This window comes from Protopterus annectens, chromosome 5.part0 (genome assembly GCF_019279795.1).
Source record: "Protopterus annectens isolate FY-2018-M chromosome 5.part0, PAN1.0, whole genome shotgun sequence".
NCBI lineage: Eukaryota > Metazoa > Chordata > Ceratodontiformes > Protopteridae > Protopterus > Protopterus annectens.
In genome coordinates, this window is record NC_056735.1 from 1,777,913,774 (window position 1) to 1,777,927,137 (window position 13,364).

The 13,364-nt window shown below is 40.1% G+C and overlaps 1 protein-coding gene across 3 annotated transcripts in view; it reads right to left on the minus strand.

Annotated features, from left to right (window-relative positions):
• Nucleotides 1-13,364, minus strand: part of CPB2 (carboxypeptidase B2) — a 475,453-nt gene that overhangs the window by 20,392 nt on the left and 441,697 nt on the right. For 2 of the 3 annotated variants that reach the window (XM_044071578.1, XM_044071577.1), the window contains one exon: nucleotides 10,052-10,136. The exons of the other annotated variant lie outside the window; for it this stretch is intronic. In XM_044071578.1, coding sequence (XP_043927513.1) covers nucleotides 10,052-10,136 — 85 coding nt within the window. The remainder of the gene's footprint in view (nucleotides 1-10,051; nucleotides 10,137-13,364) is intronic. 3 annotated transcript variants of the gene reach the window in all.

Sequence of the window (13,364 nt, forward strand, 5' to 3'; positions counted from 1 at the left end):
CTAATTGTGTTTCTTGTGGAGCTTTTCTCCCCGGACCTCCGCTTGGACCTGTGGACTTTCCCTTAAACAAATGCCAATAAATAAATAAATAAATAAATCTGCAGCAAGATTTTTTGTGTGTGTGTGTGTGTGTGTGTGTGTGTGTGTGTGTGTGTGTGTGTGTGTGTGTGTGTGTGTGTGTATGTGTGCCATTCTACACAACATGGTATTGTGCAAATGTATAAAACATGGCCTTCCATACTAGTTTTAACCACAGTAAAAAGACATGGTGGAGAGTTAGGATGTAACACACAGCAACAGTACCACAGAGTTTTTGTTTTTTTTCTGTGGAAGTATTTTTTCAGACATGACTCCTTCCCTAACCCCTTGAAACTTCAAGTCTATAAAATCTTTATTGAAATTCCTCTATTTCTCAGTTCCACAGTTCTAAGCGGTGTTGCATGAAATAGAGCTCTAAGCAGTGTTATGTGAAACAGGGCTGGCACTTAATAGCATGCTAACAACAACCCCTTAATGTAGTGAGTATGCTATGAAGCCAATTAGTGCTACTGTCCATTAGTTGATTCTGGTGCCCAGTCAGCTACTCAAATATGCTTGCACTAGCCATGCACATCATGGTGACCATGAAGCATGTGACCAGTATGCACATGGCTTAATTTTTGGTGTCATTTGAAGGAGGTACAGTATTTGTCAGCCGGGGAAGATATGGTACACAGACCACTCTGCTGTGCAAGGGAAGGTTTGCATCTGCCCACTTTAAGCTAAAATCTTGTCCTCCCCCCCTAGTGCCAATTTTAGGCATTGCCAATCTGACAAACCTTCTAACATAAAGCCAACACAAGACCATGTAAAGGCATTACTGTTCAATGATAGGAGTCTAAACACGAAATTCCACCACCTTCAGGTTCTACTCTCCCTAGAATAGAATTTTGTGCAGTTACTGAGACTTGATTTAGAGCCATGGAGAACACATCAGCAGTGAAAGTTGGAGATGTCTCAATTTACGTCAAAAACATACATACCTCAAGGCTTGTCAATTAGTAAGATGTGCTTCAGATTTTCCATGTCCAAATTCCCACATGCAAAGTCCCATTACAGGTTATAGGTCCCCTTCCAAGACCCGGGAAACCTATGTCACATACTTATACTGGGGACACTCCTCATTCAGCCCAACACCCTATTCATGGGTGACTTTAAGTACCCCACTATAGACTGAGAATTATACATGATCCCTAATATGTATGCTCACAGATTCCTTTACCTTTTAAACACAAATACACAGGACCAGCTAATCTGAATGCCAACTAGGGACACAAACATCCTTGACCTAATCTTCACAAACATGGCAGAATGTTGCTCTGGTTCCTAGTGTACTGTCCTCTGTGGTTCGGTCGGACCATAAATATGTCTCCTTTGAAATAAAAATAAAAGTTGGAGCTACAGCTAACTCTGGAATGTTTAGGTATTATTGTAAGGTAAACTTCCTACTATTAAGGGACACCTTGGAAAAATTAATCCCCCCAAACTCCAGCGCTGCCTATGCAAAGATATTCATGGAAACCCTGTATAATCATATAAGTAGCTTAACAGAGAGAGCTGTGCCTACCTGTAACTGAGGACTAACAAAAAACAAGCCAACCAAACATCAATAGCTGGTACAAGAAAAGGAAGAAAGTCATGGCAAAAAAGTAGGGGGTGCAATACCTGGAAAGGTAAAAACTCCCTCACCAAGCTAAACAAGCAACTTGAATGCTTATGTAGTGCACCAAAGCCAAATCGGAGGTAAAAATAGCCTCCCAGGACAAGGACAGCCACAGAGCTTTTTCAGCTATTTCTGCAACCTCAAAGGCAATACAAAACAATGTACTGAACTGATTGTAAATGCAGCCACCTGTACTAAGCTGGAAGATACAGCAAATCTATTGGCAGACAAATTTTGCTGCAGTTTTACTCCCCTCTCCCCCAGATACCCCACCACCATAACTCCTCCAACTATCATGAGGAAACAGATCCTCATGGCACTTTCCAAGGCTAGGCCCTGATAATATCCTGGGATGCCTCCTTAATAGCATGGAACATAAAGTATTGAGCAACTAGAATCAGTATTTAACTACAGCCTCCATATAGGCTTCATGCTGAATGAATGGAGGATTGCCACTGTTATCCCACTGCATAAGCATGGGCCATCCACAGATTCAGGGAACTATAAACCCATAAACCTGACAAGTCTAATATGTAAAGTCATGGAAAGAATAATCATGGATATGTTAAATGATGACTTAGGAAATCTATAGACACTAGATCCAACTCAGTTTGGTTTCATGAAGGGCAGGTCATGCCATCTCAACCTGGTGAAGTTCTTTGAGAAGGTCACCAAAGTAATGGACATGGGTAAGATAGTGCACACTGCCTACCTCCATCTGGTAAACATTCAACACACTACCCCACTCAGGCACTGTAAACGAGCTCACTGGATTAGGTATTAACCCATTCGTCACCCACTGGATAGCCAACTGGCTTACAGACAGGACTAAGAAATCTGCCACCACATGAAGGACAGCCACTATCAAGGTGTCTTGGTGCTCAGTGCTGGGGCCTCTCCTGGTTGACATTTACTTCTCTGAAGTGAAGGCTAGCATTAAAGGCCTCTGGCTGACCGAGTTCATTGATGATTGCAAATTAGGTGCATTGACTGAATGCCTCCAAGACACAAATACCCTCTAAGAAGGTCTGACACAGACAAATAACAGATGGAGCCACAGCCTTAAACTGAATGTCATGAAGTGCATAATAGTATCTATTGGTAAGACAGGCATTCCCCTCCCCAAAATTACTACATTGATAACACCCCTAGGAGTGGACCCAGTAGCGAGGGATTTGGAAAATCATATAGACTGCAAATTGGCTGTTGAACATTGTGTGTCAACAGTAGTAACAATGTTGCACAATGTATAAACATGAGTATGGCATCCAGGTCCAAGGATGTAATTGTTCCAATGTACTCGGCCTTCATAAGACCAGTCATTGAGTACAGTGCCCCCTTAGGCATGTATCTTAGCAGGAAATGTGACAAATGGAGCATACACAGAGCTTTCTCACAAAAAAATGCATGGTTTAGAAAACAAGTCCTGTATGGAATGCTTCAAAGTCTTGTCTTTATAATTGTTCACCTACAGGCTGCTGAGAAGCAATGTATGCTTGGCCTATAAAAAGTATCCTCAAATCCACAATGTTAATGGACCTGATGCACATCTGCCAAACAAATAGAATCAAAAACACACAATCCAAGGACCTAAATCTTGCCTACAACATAAATAGGACATTCTGGAAGGACAGGTATGTGTTTCAGAGAATACCTCTTCCCTAGAACAGACCTGCCATCCATGTGAAGCAAAATTCTTCCTTGCATTTATTCTAACAAAACTTGGATCAGTGGATGGGGAATCATAAATTGCACCCAGGTCTGGCAGCTATGTCTCTATTAGAGTGAGGAAGCTTGTAAATGCTTGACCACTTATGCTTAATTTTATATACTCCCACAAAACCTAAGGGGCCAATGCATTTCTAATATATTCAGGAAGCATGGTTAGGCTTAAAAAGACCCTTTAGGGTCATTAGCCTAGTATTCTTCTGTGATCTTATGATCCTATGTATGTAGTATGTATATGCCTTTAGTGCCATGGTACAGCTCTATAGCTATGTCTTAGGACCAAAGTGTAGCACAATTCAGTAGCTCAGCAGTGCAAAGTTATGTTGTGCAACATATGGTCTACAAACTAGCATCCACACACACACAGGTCTACCATCTTGTTCCTCAAGCAGACATGAGTGGGTGGCCATGGTTACTTCAGGCACTGTGGAATGCATGGCTCCAGTGTGGTGTCACAAGGAGATAAGCATTTCCCTGGTCTTTTTGTACAGGAACTTTAGCAAGCACCTACATGGCTAGAGTAATGACCCTTTTCAGAAGATGGATGTATGGCATGAGCTTGCCAGGATGTGAGTGATGCCACTGACATCACCAATTCTTGTGGACAGTGCCAGCATTGGTTCAGTGATCTAATGTAGTACCAACCTGAATTGCTTCATCCATGGGAGGCAGAAGTTTAGGAAGAGAATCCTGAAATGTACTGTAAGCATTTTTTTCTCACAGTATTGTATATGTATAGTTAGGATTTCACACTTTGTTTTCCAGCATCATAGTAGTGACAGTTGAACATGATGATTTGTAGCAGATGGTGGGCACTCCTCTTCCACAGTGAAATGTGTGCAATGTCTGTCAGTTCATTGTTGAGTTGTGTGTGTGTGTGTGTGTGTGTGTGTGTGTGTGTGTGTGTGTGTGTGTGTGTGTGATCATTTTTTCCACTGTGTTATCTTTATGCATATACAGATGTGGAAGGGGAGGAGGTGAGGCTACAGTCATCTCAGTCTGTACCAGACGTTGCCTCTGGTTTGGGATTGACCGTGGTTGCCAGGTCTGCCTCACATCAGGTAGAGATAACTTCATCTTCTGGTATCAGTTACAGAGACAGATGGCGGCTGAAGTATGCTGGCACCTGGATACCTGTCCTGGTGATGTGGACTATTTCTGGTGCAGCTTGATGATTTGTTCAACTGCAAAGCTCCATCCACTGGGCTACTAGGAGAACTACCGGATCATAATATTGGCCACCGAGGTGAGTAATGCCCAGTTTTGTTGCCTTCTGTTGCAGCCTGGCATCCAGCCTTACCAGGACCCTACCCCATTATCATTGTGGTGTTCTCCCTCTCTTACGTGTCATCTCCCATTCCTTGTTTGTTGTCCATCCCTCCCCAAAACCACTTGCCAACCTCAAGTATGTCTGTGTCCCTCCACTGTCCTTCCCAGATTTTTTGTGTAGACTACTCCTGTCTGTCTGAGTCTGTGTACTGTTTGTCTGTCTTCCTCTTCTAAGTTCCTTTCTTCTTCTATCCCATCCACAGTCACACTGCTGTCCCTTACTATCCTCCTCATCTTCTTTTGTAAGATTTATAAAAGTGGCTTTCTCCCTGAAAAAATACCCTTCATGTCCTCCACCTTTTATACCATATGGTTATCCTTATGTGTTTCTGCTTGCTATTTTCCCCTTTATTACCTTCCTGTTTATCCCATTTATATGTAATTTATATGATGAACAGTGCTAGCACTTTGCTTTGGACACTCACAATTGTCTATCTGATGATTGTTGTGCTATCCTTGTGCTGGGTATACATGCAATGCAGCATGTGAGTACACATTTACATGGTCATACTAGCCTGCCTCCATTGTGACATCCATCACGTCAGGCATGCATCCTGCTCTAGCTGTACAGTAGTCTTGTACTGCCTGTAAGATTACGCTTCTCTTTAATTATGCCGTCTTCTGCTCAGACTGTCAGCACTATTCAATGCCTAATGCATGCACAGAAAATTCCTCAAAAAGTATCCAAGCAATTAAATAACCAGTAAGCAGAACACTGAAGAAGAATAAGTGTGTGAGTGTTTGGGTGTGGGGGGGCAGAATATCCTCATATGGAAGACCTGGGTCTATATTAAAACACTGAACGCTTAAAACAGCAAACGATGTTTCATTGACCCCATTTCAGTGAAAGCTGAAATTGTCGACACCTCAGAACAGCGATTTCTTTCCTAGGGAAAGAAATCGCTGTTCCAACCAAAAAAAAAAAAAAAAAAAAACAGTACACAGTTCCAAACACATACACACCCACCTTAATCCTAATTCTACCACCCCCAAAAAGTAAACAGCTGAAAACACATATGCACGTAACTCAACCATACAGCTAACGGAAAAAAAAAAAAGTAAACATTTTAAAACATGTGCACTTACCTTAACCCGCACCCTAACCCTAAGGTCAGTAACTCTTGCACATTTACGCTCAGGAGCTATACTGGATAAGGGAGACTCTGAGACCACACTACAGTGCAGAACATGGCAAAGCAATGAAGCGGTCAAGTGACTTCTTTCCCAGGGAAAGAATTCACTGAACAGCCACTTCGCTGTTTTGCCTGTTCGCTCTTTAGGTGTCAATGAAAACGCATTTGAAAAAATGCATTGTCGTTGTTCTAATGGGAACACAGAAGACCTTACTTAAGCTATCCATTCATTCTAATTACTGCACTGTGATTCAGTTTATATTTCATCCTGTACTTTAAAAAACAAGGAACTGAAGAATAAGGCATCCAGTGACTGAAAGTTCAATCTTCAGTGTAGCCCTGTCCTTAATCCATTCATTCAGAAGTGTCTTAAAGATAACTAGATGTTCTGTCCTCTTGGTGTTAAGTGGCAGAGAGTTACACAATCTGTCATCTCTACAACAGAAATAGTTCATTTTTAGGATGGTCTTGAAGGTATGTTGATATTGCATAAACTCCACATCCAGTATTGATGCCATAACTTCAATATCATAACACAGGTTCACAGAAGGTTACTAGGCTAGTGGCCCTAGAGCCTTTACAAGCCTAGCCATGTTAATCCCAAGTATCCCCATTTGTTCTTTTTTTGGGTAGTTTGCAGAACAAATTTATGAACAGAGTGGGTCTGTGATCAACACTGGTTACCCCTGTCCATAAGGGATATGGGTGCCAACCCAGGGGAAAATTTGTGGTCTCCCATCCAATTTTCTATATTGTATTTGAATAGGGTCAGTGAGGTGCTCTGTTTTATGTGAATAGGGAGTCTATTCCAGAGAAGTGGCAGTCTCTGGGAGACATATCTGTCTCTCCAGCATGATCTGCTAATGTGACAAGCTAGGTTGTGATTCCTAGAGTGAGTGACTCTTGAGCCATTTGACTTGCTGATGTGCAGCATTTTCATTAGGGCAGGGTTGGAGATTGCCCTATAGGCCAGGCAAAAGTAACCTTTCAGCAGCCTATAAGATGCAGAGTAAAGTGACAGGGCTTTCAGCCTCTCCACATGGTCATGGTTTGAAGTCCCGGTATTTTCTTAGTGAGAAATCTTTGAGGTCTTTCCCGATGCTGCAGGTGTCTGGTGAGGTACTTGCAAAAGGGTGCATTAAACTCTATTAGTGGTCTGATAAGGTTTGAGTACAGTGGAGTTATAACATCCCTTGACCTAGATGCTATACCCTTGCTTATGAGGTGCACAACATAGAAGACTTTCCTTACCATTGTGGAAACTTGGTGGTCAAAGTTCAGATTACTATCAACCTGTGTTCCCGTGTCTCACACCACTGGGTGGGAACTCAGAGGGGTGCTGTCAATATTGTAATTTGTAGGGAATTCTGTTTTGCCAAAGGGAATAATAATGCATTTTTTGCATTTAGTTTTAGACCATGGCTTTGTCACCAATCATTTGTTTGTGTTATATGTTGACATCATTGGGGGACTCAATGATTGCTCCCAGTTTACAATCATCAGCAAACTTTGTGAGCTAAATACCCTCTACTTTGGCCTGGACTTCTGAGATATAGATGCAAAACAGTAAGGGGCCCAGCACAGGCTCCTGTGGTACTCCACTGGTGACGGGTCTACTGGTGGAGGTGGAGTCACCAATTTTGACAGTGTGTGTTTTGCTGGTGAGCCAACTGGCTACCTATCTGGTAACATAAGGGTTAATCCCTATCTGGGCATGTTTCTCAATGATGCTAAAGTGGGGAATTGTGTTGAAAGCCTTGGCATGGTCGAGATAGGCTGTGTACACTGTCTTACCTTCATTCATGGCTTTGGTGACATTCTCAAAGAACAATGTGCAGACAAATAAAATCACCACCCGACCAGCTAATCCAAGTAATAGCAGTCATAGTATAGTAAAAAATAAAAACCGGATTAGACACAGCAGCAAAACTATTTATGAAATAAATGAAAATAAAAACGTGGTAAGCGCTTTCACTGTCTAACCGCTTCATCAGACAACAAGCATAACACACAAGAGTCAACCAATCAAACCACTTCAATCAATATTCATTAAGTAAAATCTATCAACTGTAGTTAGAATATTCCACTTTTCTTTAATAACATCGCACACTTTACTGATATTACTAGAATATGGAAGTGGGACTCTTATGAGTGTGTGATGCTATTAAACAAAACTGGAATATTCTAACTATAGTTGATGAATTGAAAGAGGTTGTAGGAGATGGACCCCATTTCACATTTAGAAATAATAAATCTTTAAAGAGGCACCTGTGCTATAGATCTGATATAGAGAGAGGAGAATTAATGTCAGAGAGGCAGGGGACCTATGCTTGTTGAAGTACTGCATGCAACCATATCCACTCAGGATGTTCATGCACACATCCATTAATGGGTTTTAAGATAGATTTTAATTTGTATGCTGACTGTAAGACTAAAAATATTGTATACTTTAGTTATTGTACCATATGTTATAGATTTTATATAGGAAAAACCAACCACATGTTTAAGGATAGAATATTAGCACACTGTAGGGACATTCTTAACGAAGAAGATACTAGTGCTTTAGCACAGCATGTGAAGATAGAGGGCTATAGTCATACATTCAAGTTTTTCATCTTAGAAGTGATTTCGGAGGGGATTAGGGGTGCTGATTTAAAAAATACCACTGAAGCAGCAGAACAAAGATGGATTCTACTGTTCCAAGCAGATAAGTTTCCAGGCTTGAACAATAAGGTAACACTAAAAGCATTTATGAAAGCTAGAGCATTACAACACTGAATTTAGTTTTATGAATATGGTCAGGGTCGTGTATATTTGTATACTGAGTTTTTTAAGTAAGATGGGTTTTAGACTGTCTGTTTAAGCAATATGTTTTTAAGAAACAATTAATGAGTATTGATTGAAGTGGTTTGATTAGTTGACTAATTCTTTAAAATCTCTTGTGCTTTATGCTTGTTTTCTGACAAAGCGGTTAGTTAGGCAGTGAAAGCGCTTACCACGTTTTTATTTTCTTTTATTTAATAAATTGTTTTGCTGCTGTGTCTAATCCAGTTTTAATTTTTTACATTCTCAAAGAAGTCTGCCAGGTTTAATAAGCATGATCTACCCTTAACGAAGCCAAACTGGGTTGGGTCCAGCATTTGGAGTTTGCCTATGTCCTTGTTGATAATGTCCATTTTTAATTCTTTCCATGACCTTGCAGATGAGGCTGGTTAGACTTATGGGTCTGTAGTTCCCAGGGTCAGTTGATGGCCCCTCTTTGTGCAGGAGGATTACTGTTGTTGTTCTCCATTCTGCAGGAACAAAGCCAGAGAACATAACACTTGTAAATGAGAAACAGAGCTGAATGAGCATGGCCCTGTTGCTAGAATGTCTTACCTTAGATAGCTGCCTTGTAAATCTCCTTTGAATCTTTTCTAATGTCTTCATTTATGACAGGTTATATATACAAACTGGTGCAAAATATTCAATATGTGGTTCTAAACTGTCTTCAGTAGGGAAAACACCTTCTCACCCCTACTTAATCGCCTATGCATTAAGTCCTTCATTACAAAGTAACATTTCCTACTTACCCAACTAATATTATCATTGAATCGAGGCTGTCTATCAATGACTGTTCCTAGATACTTCATTTTATCTGCTTTAGTGAAAATATAGTTATCGAAAGTACACAGGTACCCTGGTCTTGATGTCCAAAATGTATAATGTTGCATTTTTTCATAAGTGAAGATCATGTTTTGTTTTTGTTTTAGACCAATTATTTAGGGCATCAATGAATCTTTAGAGAACGGCTTACAAGTGTATGAGTAGGGTACAGAGTGGAGGAGAAAGTATCTTTGTATGATAGTTTGTAACACCAGTAAACATGCACATATTAATACTTTGTTTCAAGTTCTGTGCCATTCCAACACAGTAAGGGAGGTTTTCTTCTAACTGTGTATTTATTTTACTTAAAGCCATCATAAAAAGAAAAGTTGTATTGAATGCATATCTTCTTGTTTGTTGCAATATGACATATCCAGTACTGTTTTCATTTATTCTAACTTTTGTAGCTAAATCTCATACTCATGATTATTGATTAGTGTAATTAGACCTATTAATAGCTCTGTGGAATAGTTTTTAAAGACTCTTTGTGATGCCTATAAAGATCAATACTTACAAATTGTTTCTGCACCAGGACCAGCAGTATATCTGTTGTAGTAATAATTCTTAATAGCATTCACTGCCTTGGTTGCCATGTCTGACTGAAAAGATGTAAAACAAATTTATTTTAGACACTGAAAATAATTTGACAAAATTCACATAGAAATTTGCACACAGGTTCATAGATTAGTACTAGGCTAACTGTCCTTGTGGGCCATTTTAAGCCTAGCCAGTTGCCCCATGTGAGAATCAAACCCAGCACCTTGTGTTCATAAGGTAAACACCTTAACCATTATGACAACCTCCCACCCCTTGATGTTAAAGAACCTGTGAGGTACAAACATGCAGGCAAGAGCTTGTAATTGCACAAATACTGACATGCAGATGGGCCTGCAAACTAGTTCATAGGCTCATACATAGTGACTAGGCATGACTTCCAGGAGATGATTAATGACCCTATTGCAAATTCCCAAGTTCCCCAAAGAACTGTCAGGTTAAGCAGTTTGCTCAAGGTCACAAAGCAGGCAAATGAAGGCTATGGGAATCAAACTCTGTATTACAGGAAGTAGCTCATTAATAGCTCCACTCACACCCTTAGTTTATTTACTCATTTCTTGAATCTGATATAACCAATGTTTAAGTTAAACATAAAATATCTTAATAAGAATAAATAACATTATAAAATTATTTAGTTTGGTTTATTACTATGATTATATTGTAACAGTAACATTTATGGAACATTAATTGTATATCATATAAGAGATTTTTATATATAAACCAAGAGGTTATAAGTGCAAACGTTTCTAGTCAGAGACCATGGATTGTGATCAATAACTTCCTTTTGATTTTCTGGGTTGACAAAAAAAAAAAACTGAAAAACTGCAATAAAAATGCAGAACTCTAAATCTCATAAGTTGCATTTGAACACAGAGAGGGTTAGGGGCAACTGTACAAAATACAAATCTTTAAATTATATTGCCCTAAAAGAGTTACCTGAAACAAATATGTTCAGAAATTTACTAGTTTTGGACAAAATCATTAAATACATATTTTATTTTGTTAATCTGATAATCTATGCCACTGCACCCACACTATTACATATAATGTAGCTACTCCAAGACTGCCGTATTTCCAAAATAATATACATGTTCTGCTGGCAGAATCTTTGGAGTCAAAAGTGAGATTGAGAGCTTTCAGCCAAGTTAGCATGAACAGTCTTATGTCAAAAAAACTGCTTAAAGTACTTTTTATCTCTTTATGACATTTTTTCAATGTGGAACCCTTATACCTGCACCTATTTTTAAAGGTATGTAGACATACTGCATTTAGTAGCAAGACTTCGAGAATTGTTTACATGAGATGTGCACTTTGACAAATATTTGTAACAAGCACCCATTGGTTTGGACTTTGTTGCAGCACCTCTTAGCAGATCTGAGTTAATGGTTGCGCATAACCTCTTGGAATAAAATTCTTGTCATGGGGCAGTGTAATCTGAGCATACAAAAAAGGAATTTAGGGAGTTGAGAAGGACATGTGGGAGAGTTTGAAGGAGCTCAATGAACAAGAGAGAAGGTAGTATATTCAGGAAAAGGATCAAAGAAGAAAGAACATAGCTGTAAGACAAAGATTGCCACAAAGAAGTACTGTAGGGAGCAATTTGCAGGGGCACTGCAGATAGACACTGAGTTAAGTGCTTAGTGCAGGTTGAGGATCTGACAGGAAGACCTTTGGAAGATTATTTTGGTAAAGAAATAGTATAGTACTGGATTCTAGCTTATTTGGGTAGGATGCCTCAGGCTTAAATTAGGAAAATTCTGGGTCATAATGGTATACTCCACTGTCTTTCCTTTCCACAACTTGGTATCCAGAATCCCAGAGGTTACTTTTGGCATAATGTTTAAGGTCTTCATCTCCCATGCACAAGATGCAACATTCAAGCCTGACCTCCAGACAATGCCTCAATGAATTTAACATATTTCTCCTGTGTCTCTGTGGGGTTCCTCCCAAAAGCATACTGAGTGTTTCTACCTCAGCCCCACCCAAGAATGGAGCTGTAGGCAACAGCACAGACTCTAGATGGTGCCCTAGAGAGAGAACAGTTCTATACACCAACCACTTTGGGCATCAGCTGTGATACACATTGGTCACTCACTGTAAGCCATGTCAGGGCTAGCCACTTAATGGGGTGGTAAGTGGCTCTAGGTGATTCGGTTATGCTGACTAATGTCACTAAAAATGGGCATGGCTGTCAGTAATAAGTGGTTTGAGGACCCAGCCTACTCTGACCTATGCCAGAGATACATACTAATGATGAGGGGGGGTATATGTGACCCTAATTGGCCAATGTATGCCTACCATAAGTCCCAGCAGCCCTGGGTCAGTAAACTACTGGCCATCTGGTGTCTAGTTGCTCAGCCTGGGTTACCTGAGGTAGTTCTGTTGAGCAAAAGCTGGACATAAAACCAATCAACCTGCCAAACATGAACTAAGGGTTGATAAACTCAGTGTAAGTTCACTGACAGGATGCACCTTGGAAGTGGATGACATGATGGTAAGAAGGAGGCTAGATATATTTTGTATCCAGGAGACAAGATAGAAGGGCAGTGCAGCAAAGACACTTTGCTTGGGATCCAGACTCTACTACTCAAGAGGAGGACACACTAGAAATGTTGTGGGAATTGTGATGAGAGAGAGGCTTCAGGAGACAGTGAGGGATGTCATAAGAATTAGTGATAGACTCATGGTAATCACACTCCAGTGTAAAAATAGGGCAATATTCATAATCTCAGCCTGTGGCCCACAGCAGGGCTGTGATAGTAAGGAAAAGAGTACATTCAGACTGCAGTTGCAGGACCTAATGCATGTAGATCATTATGTGTATTGTTCCTAGTCAGCCACTGTAGCTAGATAGCACATGCATATAAGTTACTGAGCATGTGCAAGATCAGTGCCGTTTTGTATAGTCAGCCAGAGTGAGTGCAGGCATGAATAGAGATACACATGCAAGTGTGTTTGAAATAATGAGTCAGTCAGTTAGCTTAAATGCATGTTCCTGCTACAGCTCCTGGTGTGTTTATGTACAATAAACAACTTGAACCCATCACAGTGCCTCAGCATGTCATTTGAATGCACGAGACGAGCAATATGGTATCAGAATGGGATCCGAAGTTAAAGCAATTTGCAAACCATGAGGCATGAAGTTTGAAGTGGAGGAATATACAGAAGTGAACTCACAAACAGGTCGGTGATTATTCAAAGGTACTTAAACTCATTTAAATGATTTTTCAGTCATCAAAAGTGTGGCAAAGCATTCAAAACATTCAAAATAA